At 40.7% G+C, this 15,516-nt stretch overlaps 1 protein-coding gene across 4 annotated transcripts in view; it reads right to left on the minus strand.

The window, feature by feature from the left end:
• The window catches only part of FBXO42 (F-box protein 42), a 76,156-nt gene extending 63,311 nt beyond the window's left edge, over nt 1-12,845 (minus strand). The window contains exons 1-3 of one of the 4 annotated variants that reach the window (XM_045190564.3): nt 12,632-12,845; nt 12,046-12,131; nt 5,244-5,381 (exon numbers count right to left, since the gene is read on the minus strand). In XM_045190564.3, coding sequence (XP_045046499.1) covers nt 5,244-5,280 — 37 coding nt within the window. In that variant the 5' untranslated portion in view covers nt 5,281-5,381; nt 12,046-12,131; nt 12,632-12,845. The remainder of the gene's footprint in view (nt 1-5,243; nt 5,382-12,045; nt 12,132-12,631) is intronic. The other 3 variants (XM_045190563.3, XM_024554264.4, XM_024554263.4) reach the window with 3 other exon arrangements.
• Between the last annotated feature and the right edge of the window lie 2,671 nt (nt 12,846-15,516).

A 15,516-nucleotide genomic window follows, 5' to 3' on the forward strand; every position in this document is an offset into this window, starting at 1 on the left:
TCCCTTTAAAAATAAATCTGAAACAAATATGGCAAAAGAACAAACTTGATACAGCTAGTTGAAATGTTAAAAAATGTTATTGCCCCCAAAATACTTTTTGTAAAATAAAATATAAAACATTATATTTCTTTAATATTTTTTTATTTTTCAATTACAATTGACATACATTATTAGTTTTAGGTATACCGTATTTCTTTTTTTAAAAAAAGTACAAAACTGAAGTATCATTCTTGAATCACTCTTCTGGGTACTTCAAAATTAAATAAGTTAAATATTATAGTAAAATTAAATAATTTTATATGTGGGAAAGATGAAACAATTGCTAGGAAGGAAGTTTGTTTTCAAATTAGCAGTAGGAATTTTATTTATATTTTTTAAATATTTTATTTATTTAGTTTAAGAGAGGGAACAGGGAGGGAGAAAGAGAGGGAGAGAAACACCAATGTGCAAGAGATACATCGATCTGTTGCCTCTCTCTCACCCCGAACTGGGGACCTGGCCTGCAACCCAGGCATGTGCCCTGACTGAGAACCAAAATCGGAAACCTTTCGGTTCTCAGGCCAGTATTTCCACTTACATTTTTTTTGCTGGTGGTCAAAGCAAAGAAGTTCATGAGAAATAAATAATATCTGGGGTACTCCCTGTCTCCAGGACACCCAAAGGAAAGTAGTGGCCTATGCGCATGAATTAAATCTTTGTTTCACAAGCTTAATTGATCATAAAAAAAATCACCTAGTCAGTAAATTTCCTGGATGTTGTTTCTGAAGATAGGGATGGGTCCAGGAATCTTCCATTTTTTTTAACAAGCACCACAGCAGACACAAGTTCAGAAAACCCTCAGTAGTACTTCTAAAACTTAAGCTTATGTTCTCATTTATAGTTTTCCTATGCCTTACATATTTCACTGAATAATAGGTTTAAAATATAGCCAATAAAACTTCCAGAAAAATATAAAATATTATAGCAAAAGGCCTTTAATATTATGAAACAGTTGAACCCTGATTTTATTGAGGAAACTGAGGTCAGAAAACTTAAGTCACTTCCTTAAAGTCATAAAGCTAATTAGTGGCAAAATAGAACCTCTATCTTTTGTCTTCCAGCCTACTGCTCATTCTAACATATGATACCAATATCTACTTTTGAAAGATTCATAGTAAAGCATTATTTACTGATGTCCACCAAAAAGTGACTAGCCCTGGCTGGTGTGGCTCAGCTGGTTGGCGCGTCCTCTGGGAACCAAATGGTTGCAGGTTCTGTTCCCGACCGGGGCACAACATACCTAGGTTGCAGATTCAGTCCTGGGAGCGTACTATCCCTAGTCCATGCAATCCTAGGTCTGTGTGATCCCTGGTCCAGGCGTGTAACAGGGGCAACCAATCGATGTTTCTCTCTCCATTCCACTCTCTAAAAAGCAATGAAAAAAATGTGCCGGGGGGGGGGGGTAATTAAAAAAGAAAAAAGTGACTAGCTGACAGCTAGCATATCCACAAAACAAAGCTACGAAAATAAATGATTAAGGGTTGCCTCTGTTCGAATATGGCATGATCTCCAAATACATTATGTGAAAAGAGAGGTGGTGAACAGTGTAAATAATATGGCAGCCTTTTGTATTAAGAAGGAGAAAAATAGGCCTGGCTGGTGTGGCTTAGTGGATTGAAAACCTGTGACCACCTGTGAAGCAGGTTCAATTCCCGGTCAGACACAGGCCTGGGTTGCAGGCAAGGTCCCCAATTTGGGGGTGTGTGAGAGGCAACAGATCCATGATGCTTCTCTCACACGTTTCTCTCCCTCTCTTCCTCTATCGCCTCCCTTCCCTCTAAAAATAAACAAACAAAATTTTCAAAAAAAGGAGAAAAATATATGTAGATCTTTGCTTATTTTTGCAAAAAGAAACACTGAAAGGATAAACCAGAAACTAATAAAAATTAGGAGAAGGAAGATGGCTCAAGCTCCAGCCATGTGGTTCTTAGCAATCCCTCCTCATGGCCCCAGCCCTGAAAGTGAGGGCCGTGCCTAAGGTGATGATCCCTCCTCCATATTCTTTAAAAGTTCTACTCCTTCTGTTCCCCCAACTTTTGAGACAATAGTTTCATCCTACAGTTATTAATCTCTAAGCTACCCTACCCTTTTCAGCTCTCAGTCTTACAACACACATGTAACCAATTCCCTACATTAAATCTTCTCTATTTGAAATATCTAGTATGTTTTCCATTTTTTCACTGGATCCTGGCAGACAGAATATCCTGGCATAAAAAGAATCACAGCCCTGACTGGTGTGCCTCAGTGGGTTGAGCGCCGGCCTGTAAACCAAAAGGTTGCTGGTTCAATTCCCAGTCAGGGCACATGCCTGGGTTGCGGACCCAGTCCCCAATAGGGGACCAGTGAGAGGCAACCTATTGGTTTTTCTCTCCCTCTCTTTCTCCCACCCTTCCCCTCTCTAAAACTAAATAAATAAAATCTTTTTTAAAAATCACAGAGAAAACTTAAATTTGCTTCAGTAATTTTGTTAGTGGTAATACAGGTAACTATATTTTTTAAAACTTCTTATATATACTGTAGGATAAAGCAAATAAATGTGAACAGTACTAAAAACCAAGATTTTCAGTTTAAGAAAGGAGAGACATCTAAAATCTAAGCAAAAACCTGTAATACGTTAAAATTAAACTGGAAATATCAATGTAAAGCTTTATTTTTTTTAATTTAATTAATTTATTTTTTTTTAAGAGAGAGGGGAAGAGAGGGAGGGGGAGAAAACATCAATGTGTGGTTGCCTCTCGCACACCCCCCACTGGGGACCTGGCCTGCAACCCAGGCATGTGCCCAGACTGGGAACTGAACTAGTGACCCTTTGGTTCCCAGGCCAGCACTCAATCCACTGAACCACACCAGCCAGGGCTAAAGTTTTGATTTCTAAAAAAACATATTTTCTAGCTGTGCCTGTTCAAAGGACCTATAAATAATGAAGACCTAGCAGCAATGAGCTTGGTTTCTAATGGGTTCCCTATAAAAAAAAAAAAACCAACAACCAGGTCTTCCTAGAAAAATGACTGATTTCAGGTCAAGGATGGGGAGAGTACAAAGTTAACCTGAGCTAATCTTGTTGTGACAGAAAACAGCCCAAACACCAATGGGGGCATGTCAAAAGGACGTATCACCAGCTTGAAGAAGAGACTTATACTGGCCAAAGGTCAGCGTCAAAAAAACTAATGGCTGTAACTATGTGTAAAATAATAAATAAATAAAAATTCATGTGCCTATAGTGAAACAGAAAATAGCAAAGAAACTTATTTGCCATCACTGCAGAGATCAATTCTTTACTAAGAAAACTGACAATGAAAAGCAGAATTAGCCCTGACCAGAGTGTGGCTCCGTTGGTTGGGCGTTGTCCCACAAAGAGAAAACTCACAGGTTGGACTCATGATAAGGGAAGGGCACAGGCCTACGTTGCAGGTTTGGTTCCCAGTCAGGGGAGAAACAACACTCTCCCCTGCTTTCTCTCCCTTGCTTTCTCCCTCCTTTCCTCCTCTCTAAAAATAAATAAAATCTTAAGAGAAAGAAAAGCAGAATTAAACACCCTGACATATTAGGAAAGACTGTTAATAGCTCATTCTCAGCTGATAATATCTTGCCAGCTAATAAACATGGAAGGATTAACACCATTCTTCTGCAACTTCCAATGAAACAACTGTTTCAGGCAAGGATCATTAACGGATGCTAAAACCAACAGGTGAAATATGGTGGAGAAATAAGAGTAATTGCATTGTGTCACACTGCCACCCCACAAATTATTTGATCATTGGAAAGGGAAACCTTTAAAATGGAAAGATCTAGGACTTTCAAGTTAACCGAATTATCAAATTAATGGGAAAAGGTGACATCAAATGATAGGAGTCCACAGTGTCACAAAGGATCGCAAATCTCAATACAATCAAGCCTGCAGTTTTGTCTTAAAAGGGAGGAAGGAGTTAAATAACACAAGGAAGCACCGAGAAGAATCATGAACGTCAAAAAGACTACCAGAGAACCAGACTGGGCTCTTCAAAAAGTCAACGCCATTGAGGGAAAGAAAAAGAGGGGGAGGAGGTCTGTTAGATTAAGAAGCAAAATCTAAATAACAACCAAATGCAATTTGGAAATCTGAATGAATCCTGGTTCCTACTTTTTAGTCCTTTGCACTTGCTGCCCCTTCTGTCCCCAAAACTTAGCATTACACACCCTGCCCTGTGTCTTCCAGCCCAAACATCACCTTCGCACCCAGGCCTTCTCTAAGCCAGTAATCTCAGTTAGTCATGCGCTGCAAAATGACCTTTCCGTCAAGGACAGACAGCATACACGACACAACAGTATTCCAGAGAGCCTCAGTGTGCAGTAGGCTACACCACACCCAGATCTGTGTGAGCATACTCTACAATGTTCACACAACAAAATCACCTAATGAAGCATTTCTCAGAACGTATCCCCATTGTTAAACTGTGTGTGATTGTAATTAGTCTCCCCTTCCTGCCCGTCATTATCACACCCTGTTTCATTTTCTTTGTAGTACTTATTATTATCTGAAAGTTTTTTCATTCATTAACTGCTTTCTCTGATCTCAAACTGAGATCCAGGAAATTAGAGACCTTGCCTGTTTTCGTCCACTGTATTCCTAACACCTTAGACCATGCGTGACTAGCACATAGTGGCAACATTCAATAAATGTTTGTTGAATGAATGGCCCAATGAACCACAAAGGCAAGAAAAATTCAACAGCTGGGGTCAAGTAATATTTCAGAAAATTCATGAGGAACATCACCCTGTAAGAATCAAAAGTATAGTAAGTCCTCAGTTAATGTCCTCAATAGGTTCTGTGACTTTAAGCAAAACATGTAATAAAACCAATCTTACCATAAGGATAATTGATATAAGCAAAAGTTAAGTTCTTATAGCATCTCATGCAACAATGTAAGGAAATGACATTGGGCAAAATGTCAAGGATCTGCTATATGTGCTGCATGAATGTTTGAGTGCCTAGTATAGAAGCACTAAATGTGCCTATAAGGCACTAAAATATTACATATGAATTACACTGTATAATACATCATTTTAAAGCTATTTGGCAGGAATTAATTGGCACAATACTTTTCTTTTAGGATGCAAACTTTAACCTAATTGTACAAACACAACAGTGGTTAAATGATAGAGCGTACAGCAATACTCTACAGAACTAGATAGAGTAGTTAAATGAAAAAAAAGTTGCCTCCTACCTAGGAAGATAAATGTTCCAGTCGTGCAAGTGAACATGATACATGAAAGGCAGTGAGACTATCCTGGCTGGAACAGACTGCGTGACGGGTGTCATGGAAAATAAGGCTGGAAATGTACAATGAGGGCCATATGGAAACCTTCAAAGATAAGCAGGGGAGATAGGCAATAATGAGTTACCATAAGTTCTTAATCAGAGGAGAAACCATTCAAATAGCTGTCCTTTAAGACTGGTCTGTCATAAACTGTCACCTCAATCTTAAATAACAGTAATGACTGTTAATTGAGTGTTTATCATGTGTTAGGCCTTTAGTTAAATATTTTACACATATGTCATGAGATAAGAATTGTAATTCCCATTTTGAAGATGGAGACAACTAGCAAATGGCAGAGCACGGGGAAAAAGACCAGCTAAGAATTATAACACTAATTTAGTTTGCCTTCAGCTCATAAAAGCCTGGTCTAGAGTCAGGGTAGTGAATATAATAAGGAACAAGGGAACATGACGGATACCGAGGAAGACAATACAGAACTACATGGCAGGATACAGCGATGAAAAGGTATAAAAAGTGATTTCCGGTTTTATGGTCTATCAGACCAGAATAAAATTATTCTAGCTACAGAAATGGGAATATTAAGAAGGGGACTTTGTTGATGTAGGTTTTTAATCTTAAGGGAAGAGAGATGAAATAATGGACTCAGCTGTGAATACTTGTGCAGCCAAATTAGAGGATATGCTCTATTAACATCCCTGGAAAACCAAGAAGCATAAAAGATCACATTAGATGGATTTAAGAAACATCAGAGCAATGACGTCAAAGGAAGCCACGAATACGCCCAATTCTCCAGTCAAGGGCAGACAGAGAAGCATGGGGAGAAAAGAAAACAGGTACTCCTGATGCAGGACAGGTGTGCCACTGGGACTACACCATAAAGAAGCTAGGACATAAGTTCCCCTTGTCCCAGTTTTAATGTTCCATAAAACAATATAATAATGTTTAAGACTTGAGTGTTTACTATGGAGTAGGCAATGTGCTAAGAAGTTCACACGAACTCCCACATTTAATTTTCCCACAATATAGACACCATATTCCTTATTTAATAGATTAAAAAACTGAAACTTAGCCCTGGCTGGTGTGGCTTGGTGGACTGAGTGCTAGCCTGTGAACCCGAAGGTTGCAGGTTCGATTCCCAGTCAGGGCACATGGCTGGGTTGCAGGCCGGGTCCCCAGTTGGGGACGTGCGAAAGGTAACCTCTTGCACACCGATGTCCCTCTCCCTCTCCCTCTCCCTCCCCCCTCTCTAAAAATAAATAAAGTCTTTTAAAAAATAAAAACCTGAAACTTATAGAAGCTAAGGACCATAACCAAGGAAAGTAGCTAAACTAGGGTACAAGCCTTAGTCTACCTGGGGCCAAAGCCTATCTTAATTACTACATTAAAATAAATGGTCATCAAGCCAGCTGAAAGAGAATATGTAAACCCTTAAGTTATATTTATTAAAAACTGTGGTAAAATATAAATAAAATTTGCCATTTTAATCATTTTTTGCATATGCAGTTCAGTGCCATTAAGTACATTCACGTGTCTGTGCAACCATCACTACCAACCAACTCCAGAACTTGTCCATCGTCCCAAACTGAAACGCCATACTCACTAAACACTAACTCCTTCCCCTCCTATCCCCTGGATAGTACCATTCCACTCTCTCTTTCTATGAACTGGACTACTCCATATATATCATGTAAGTGTAATCATACAATATTTGCTCTTTTGTGTCTGGCTTATTTCACCTAGCGTGTCTTCAAGATTTCATTACTACTCAGTTACTTTTAAGTTAAATAAAATGTGAAATTTTAACCTACCTGTCATTATGCAGCTCTATGGGATATTATATTCCCAAATTCCATTATGATTTATGAAACACACTTTTGGAAAAAAGACATGCATTTACTAAGAAAAAGGGTAGAAATAAGGAAGATAAATCAAAATTTGAAGAACCCACTTAAATTTTTATTGATTTGAAAGAGAGCAAAAAAACACATTGAAATAAAAATAAATTTACAAAAACATGCTGATTTGTTGTTCCACTTATTTATGCACTCATTGGTTGATTCTTGTATGTGCCCTGACCGGGGATCAAACCTGCAACCTTGGAGTAGCAGGACATTGCTCTAACCAACTGAGCAGGCCAGCAAGAGCAGGAATATAAAACTTTAGATTCATTAACAAGGAAGAAAGCAGCTTACTTGATCTTGAATAGACCCAAAGATCTATTTAGAAAGATGTTATTAAATATCTCAAAGCAAAAGCTAAGAACAGCAGTCCTGCCCTGGCTGGTGTAGCTCGGTGGATTGAGTTCGGGCTGAGAACCAAAGGGTCGCCAGTTTGATTCCCAGTCAGGGCACATGCCTGGGTTGCAGTACAGGTCACCAGTGGGGGCACACAAGAGGCAACCACACATTGATGTTTCTCTCCCTCTCTTTCTCCCTCCCTTCCCCTCTCTCTAAATAAATAAATAAAATCTTAAAAAAAAAAAAAAGAAGAAGAAGAAGAACAGCAGTCCTGCAAACACAATACTGCTTGATCCCAAGACAAGACAATGTTGTTTTTTGGTTAACAGACAGCAAGACTACTAGAAAAAGAGAATAAGAAATACTGAAATAAAATGATAAGTTCCATTTTCCTTTGACTTCCATCTGACAACATTTAGTAAAATTACACTGATGAATTAAAAATTAACATCAATCTCTCTTCAAACAATGAGCCAAGAGGTTCATTCTGGAAAAAATTCCCTGTTCTCCAAATCCCAATGCAACTTAAACATTTAAAATGAAAATAATAAAGGAAACATAAATTTGGAGAAGCACGTATGTCATACTAGTGGATTCCTTAAAGTAGTTGAAATAAAAAGTATCCTAAATATCACATATTCTAAGGGAATATTATTAGCTAAAATTAAAACTGGTTTGCCCTTGTAGAATTAAATGAACTACCTCAAATCTATGTGTTACCAAAAAAACAGAAAATAAGTTACTGTCCAGAGTAATAAATTTATTTTTTATTTTCAGCCCTGGCTGGTGTCGCTCAGTGGATTGAGTGCCAGCCTATGAATCAGAGTTGCCAGTTCAATTCCCAGTCAGGGCACATGCCTGGGTTGCAGGCCAGGCGTGGGGCACGCATGAGAGGCAACCACACATTGATGTGTCTCTCTCTCTTTTTCCCTCCCTTCCCCTTCCCTAAAAATAAATAAAATATTTTTAAAATTATTTTTATTTTTATTTATTGATTTGAGAGAGAGACAGACACATTGATTTGTTGTTCCACTTAGTTATGTATTTAATTGGTTGATTCTTGTTTGTGCGCTGACCAGGTATCAAACCGCAACGCTGGTGTATTCGGACAACACTCTAACCAACTGAGCACCTGGCCAGGGCCAGAGTAACAGAATTTTTCAATTAACTATTGCTTTGTATAATATCTACACATTTATCGGACTTATGTAAATAAACAGGAATCAAAGCACCACAAGACTCTTCCACCTTTGAAGCAAAATACAGACCAGCAACACTGGAAAAATAAATAAATAAAAACTTGGAAGAAAACTTTGTAAATTAAAAAATAGAAATTTAAAACAGGAAAGCCAGAATTCAAGGCAAATGTGCTTTCCAATAGATGCATGAGTAAGGAAAGGCAAAATTATACTATAGTTATAATTTTACAAGAGATTTAGCAGAATATCATAAAAAAACATTTTATAAGTAGGATGTATCATGAGCATGATACTGGGCAATTTTTCTGTAGATCACATCCTTCTACACGTTAACAATTTATCATACTTTAGGAAATGAACACATCATCTTCACTCTTCTGTGAACCACAACCTTGAAGCATTCATTCTCAGTTAAGACATAGACTGTACATGTTCAACCAATACTGCACCCTTAAAGATTCCATTCAATCCAAAAACTCATAAAACTTTAGCAATGTAGGCAACAACATGGAAATTAGTTATAAAACTACCACTGCACTAAGATGAACTTGCAATGGGACATTATCAGCAATACTAAGTAATCTCAATTCACATAAATAGATTCCATAAAGTAGTTTACTACAGTTTTGGCTTAAAAGTCAGTTTTACCGAAAGAGGAAAAGGACTTTCTCATTTTATTTATTATCGGGAGAAAAGAGACAGTGCTAATCACCACTTACAGTCAACATTCTGAGTGACAACTAAAAATTTATTAACGAAATGTGATCAGGTTAAAATCACACAGTGCTGCCTTGACTGGTGTGGCTCAGCGGATTGGGTATTGTCCCGCAAACCGAAGGGTCACTGGTTCCCTTTCTGGTCAGGCCATATGCCTGGGTTGCAGGTTCAATTCCCAGTTGGGGGCATACAAGAGGCAACCAATCAATGTTTCTCTCCCTTTCTTTCTCCCTCCATTCCCCTCTAAAAATAAGTAAAATCTTTTTTTAAAAATAAGACAAAACAAAACAAAAACAAAAGCATCATCACTGTAAGTTAACACCACTCAGTAACCTGAGATATTTTAATTGCAGCTGCAATGTTTGTGTTAGTTGCCAGTGCCTATGACTCATTCTCAAAAAGGTTCTCCCAAGACTCTTGGATTTTTGAGAATGCAGGAACCATAACTGGGGCATACTGTGTGGGAAGTGTCTTGACAGTGAATGAATAAAAGAAGAAAATAACTCATGACAGAATTTTTAAAAAGTTTTTATAAAAAGCAATTCACTCACAAAAGGCAGATTTTTCTGCAGAACAGGAAAGGTTGGGGAAGCTATCCTGGCACTGAGAACCCCTGGTTGGTTGGATTCAGGCACTTCTTACACTGCAACATACAGTATTCAAATGGTTTCCTTGTCTGACTCCCCACCCAGACTGTAGGCAATTTGAGACCAAAAGCTGTCTTGTCCTAGAATCATTAGTACCTACTTTCCAAAGTGCCCAGCACAAAGAGGGCCCTAGACAGGTGTTTTCATAACAGTGATTTATTGAATAATCAATCTTACATTTACTCTTTATTTTACAAAGTAGTTTTACAAACATTACCTCCTTTGATCCACAAAAGAATCTTGTGAAGTGGGAAGGGCACTGTCCCGCAAACCCAGAGGGTCACCCAGTTTGAGGCACATACATGCCTGGGTTGCAGGCCTGGTCCCTGGTTCTAGGTGTGTGAGAGGCAACCCACCACAGTACCCCTCACACATCGATGTTTCTCTCCCTCTCCTTTCTCCCTTCCCCACTCTCTAAAAATAAATAAAAATTAAAAAAAAAGTTGTTAATTCACAGACCTAAACAACCCTGAAATTATAAAGATAATCACATATTTGTTCATCGTTGTGATAACATCTCCTTGGGACCTCAATATGCTTGTAAAATCCAGAGGTTTTGCTAGCATTTTCTGTGCTTGCTCTTCATAATAGGTAGGAATCACACAGCTCTCAATTTTACAGAATGATTTTAACTGCACAAAGTAGTGTTAAATGAAGGCTCTTCTAGAAATCAGACATTGAGAAGCATCCTAAGCTACTTTTCCTGGCCCTGTTCTTTTTGCAAAGACTCTTGAGAAGGTAAGGAATTGCAAAAGGCAAAATGCTGGAGAGTGAATGATGTCATGGACATCACGAAGTTGCATCAATACCTGACGATGATTTAGCACAACAACGCCACACATTATGCCAAGAAGCATGGTGTTGAACCACCAGGATGTTTCACTGCATTAATTTTGTGACCTTTATTATTAGCAAATTGAAAGACAGAGTGGCTTTCCAATTTTCCACAACAGAGAAGTTGTTGGTTCAGGTTTATATCCTTAGCAAAGGCACTAAAAAATAATCTACAAATCTCTATGGTGATGGCTTTAAGAAAAGGTAAAATGGTAAAAATGTAAGATGATATTAAACTAAATAATTGTCATTTTAACAATTAAAAGATTTTTTTTTTTTTGGAAATAGACAAAACGTCCGTGGGTCAATGTAGAGTGATAACACATTTATACTGGGCTTGTCAAAAGCAAACAATTACACGGTATAAAATGACAACATACAAATGAAAGGCCATCCAGTCAAATTATACAGATGAATATGCTCAAAGTCAGGATTTGACAGAGCATCACCATTCACTATAATAGTGATGCTCTATAGTAAAAGCTATGGAGTGAATTTTCAATGTTCAAATTTAACGATGGCATTTCCTCCCAAATTTTCCTTGTCCCCTTCCAACCCACATAACGTCATCATTCTTAAGCACTGCAAAACAAATTTAACTTTACAAAAGGTATTTGAAGTGTCCAATCCAAAGCCATCACCTCCACAAATCCCCACAGCACAACTCCAACTGAAGCCATCAATTCTTAAGAAAAAAACCCGCGGGACTTCGAACCGACTTCCCTAGTTACAGAAACTAAATCAGCCTCTACATTAGCATTTGAACAACAAAAAAGTTATTCTCAAAACAGAACGACCATAGTACAACGTCCCTGCCAGCAAGTGAGAACTGGTAATGTGTCTGAATTTTCATCCAGAGCAATCAGAACCCTACCATACAGAAGTCCAAAAGCTTGGCAAATAAGAAACGAAGCTTTTATTTTCCTAATAAAATTCGGGAGACTGTACAGTCAAAAGCAATGGGCTATTTCAAATCTTAACAACTCAAAGGTTTCAAACGAAGGAGGACTTCATTAGCACCGAAGTTACTCTGCAGAGACTATCAAGACCTTTTTTTTTCTTCGTTTACAAATTCATTCCCACCCTCTCACCGTTCCGTTTACACAATTCTCACCTGAAGGCTTCCACAGTCACAACGTGGATTGCTGTCTCAACCAAAGAGATCCACGGTTCCCACTTCGCTGGCGAACACTCAAAAAGCTAAGGGGTAGGAAAGGCTGCTTGTGTTTTATTTTTTAGGTCAAGTCCAAAATCTTCCCGTTGCAGCTGCAGCTTCAGAGATGCTAGCCCCTCGCCGCAGCCCCAATTTTGTAGGGCACCGGCCTCCGGCTTCTCTCGCAAGACGCTAAACATTCGGGGGCGGGGAAAGACTACCTGACATCCCTACAGCCATCCTTGCCCACGTCACACACCCATTCGTGGCCCCGGGGAGGGGATAAGAATCGCCCTGCTTGAAGAGAGGGGCCAGGTTCACTCCCACCCCAATGGCTGGCTGGAGAAGGGCTCTCCTCCTCCTCGCCTAACCTGGGGAGGCCGAGAATGACGACGGCAAGGTCTCCAGTCCAGCCGGCACTGACAACCGCGCGGGGTGCAGGGCCTGCGCAGAACCCGGGGCGCCCACTGCCCGCTGCGGGCCCGGGGCATAAAGGGCAGGAGGCTCCAGCTCCCCGCCGCGGCCCCGGGATGGGGAGAGACCTCACCTGGCCCAGCCCGCGCCACGCTCTCCGGTTAGGTCCGCTGACGACAGCGGTGAGGGAGCCGGGACAGGGCCAGTGCAGAGGCGGTCCGCCTCAGGCAGCGCTTGCCACACTCGGGGCTCCTCACAGCTGGCCGGACCCTAAACCGCCAGGAGCCGCCATCTTCCTCCACTCAAACGCCGCCGCCAGGGCTGCTCTGGCCTGGAGAAGACAGCGCGGAGCACGCATGCGCCGGGCCCGGCGTGGAGGACGCGCGCGCGCACTCACACACGTCAGTTCGGCGGGCCCGCGCGGAGCGGCCTGGGGGCGTTGCCCTTTTGGGAAGGGGCGTGGTCCCAGGCTGAGGTTCACCCCGGATGGAACCCGCCCCCTGAAGTGCTGTAAAGCCCTGCTTCTTCGCCTTTCTTCCTTTGGTCTCTAGACCATACCCCAGGTCTGCACCCACCCTCCTTCTCAGTGCCTGGGGCAACTGGCTTGAGACCTTGATGGAAGTTCGACCAGAAGTAAACTCTTTTGTACCTCTTGGGGCCAAAGAGCGCAGGAGTGGAATGTGGAAGTTGGAAATGGATGATGCTCTTGGATGTTAACTGAAGGAGTGAAGCCTCCCTTAACTATAACGACTACTGTGTGACTTGTTACTAGCTCCATTTTTCAGATGAGGAAACAGGCACAGAGAAGTATCAGACATTTTCCCAAGGCCACACACCTTAGGGGAGAGGAGGCAGGGTAGAATTTGAACTCTGGCTTATCTGGTTCTCAAGCTCCTATACTTTCTGCTGTCACTATCCCCAGGCCAGACAGTGGGGTGCAGCAAAATCCCCCTTCCAAGGAAGCAATCTGGTGTGTAGATGAGAACCTGGAACCCAATGGGACAGCGTGTGGTCTAAAGAAAAGGACATGCCAGAGATACAGAAACCAAGGGCTTCAGTTCTTATTTCTTGCACAGAAAACCAAAGGAACCTTGGGGTGCCAGTCCACCACCCTGGGATAAAATGGACTTTCTGGGATATCTCTTGGGATACCCAGCTGGATCAGAACCCAAGTCCCCTCTCAAATTGGGAGGGCACTATTGAGCAGACTTGAGTCATCCTCACTCTAGAAATCACTAGATCTGTGTTCCTGAAACATGAATAATGATGAGACCTCTGGAAATACACTCATGGAATTCCAGTATGAGAGACACTGATTTAAGAAACTCAGGTCTAGCCCTGGCTGGTGTAGTGCAGTGGATTGAGTGCCGGGCTGCCAACCGTTGGTCACCAGTTTGATTCCCGGTCAGGGCATGTGCCTGGATTGCAGGTGAGCTCTGCAGTAGGGGGCACGGGAGAGGCAAACCGCACATTGATGTTTCCCTCTCTCCTTCCCTTCCCATGTCTAAAAATAAATAAAATATTTTTTAAAAATTCTTTCTGTTCGGAAATGACACTGCAAAAGCAATTAAACTGATAAAAATATTAAATCATGTCATTGTCACAGAAGTTGTAACTAATCCCCCCACCCCACCATGTAGAGGTCAATGTTAGAAACGTATTGGGCCTGCTTCCAGGGCCCAGTTAGGTTTCAGACTGCTGGATCATGTTAGAACAGTTTCAAATACAGAACCCTTCACCCCGAATCTCCTAGATCAGACAGTGGGGATTTTTGTCTGCTTTGTTCACTACTTTATCACCTAATCTAGAGACTGGCATGCAGTAGGGACTCACTAAAGATTTGCTGAATGAATGCATGAGCAGAGAATTATTTTTAAAGATTTTTTTATGTTTAGACACAGGGGAAGGGAGGGAGAAAGAGAGGGAGAGAAACATCAATCAGTTGCTTCTCCTATGGCTGGAACCCACAACCCAGGCATGTGGCCTGAGGGGAAATCCAACCAGCCACCTTTCCCTTTGCAGGATGACACCCAACCAACTGAGCCACACCAGTGAGGGCTGAACTGGGAATCTGACAACTAAGAAGGAAGTGAGTCAAATATTTAGCAAGCACCTAGTATGTGCCAAACCATGTGATATGTATAGTATCACATATGACATGTGATAAATAAAACTAACAAAATCCCTGCCCTCACGAAGGGCCCCTACAGTCTACTGGGAGAGGTAGACGATAAACAACTAAATAAACCATATAAAATTATAAGTTGTGATAAGCATAAAGGTACTATTATTAAAGCAAAAGTAATAATAGTCACTGTTGGCGTGTATTATGTACTCTTATGTGCCAAACACTGCTAAGTGGGTGCCATTATTGTGCTTATTTTGCAGGTGCTAAAACTGAAGCGCACAGGGATTAACTGACTCAACCCAGAGTCACAAGTAGAGTTTCAACCCAGGTGTTCTCACTCTGAAGACTTTGCTCTTGAACCCACCATAGCGCGGTTTCTAGCAAACAGGAGGAGATAAGATTGATGTCAGTATATTTATGGTCTGGAACATCAGGAGGAAAACTGGATATTACCTCCTAGGTAGTGGAAATTTGGGGGCAGGAAAGATATATGATGTGTTAATATAATGTTTTATAACAGTCTCTCTACCATAGGCCGAAGGCCTTTTGGGACATAATCAGAGAGGAGACAACGGATAAGGCTAGGATGAAAGAGGTGGCTGTCACTTCTCTCATGTGTGTAAACAAAAAGTTTTCCTCCAGAGTCCATCCCAGTTAATTGGGATTTCAATCCCAATCAATTATTGAAATTCATTTATTTATGTACTTATTTAGAATAAGTAAGCTATGTACATAGAACAACACTCAACAAGTACAAAAGGACGTATAATAAAGTCCATCCTACCAGTCCCCTGGCTACCTGGTAAACTATTTTCCTCAGCCAGTTATAAGTTCCTGACATCTTCCCAGACGTTAATATAAGAACAGTTTGTGCGACATGGATGTAACCT

Source organism: Desmodus rotundus, chromosome 3 (assembly GCF_022682495.2).
Source record: "Desmodus rotundus isolate HL8 chromosome 3, HLdesRot8A.1, whole genome shotgun sequence".
NCBI classification, from domain to species: Eukaryota; Metazoa; Chordata; class Mammalia; order Chiroptera; family Phyllostomidae; genus Desmodus; species Desmodus rotundus.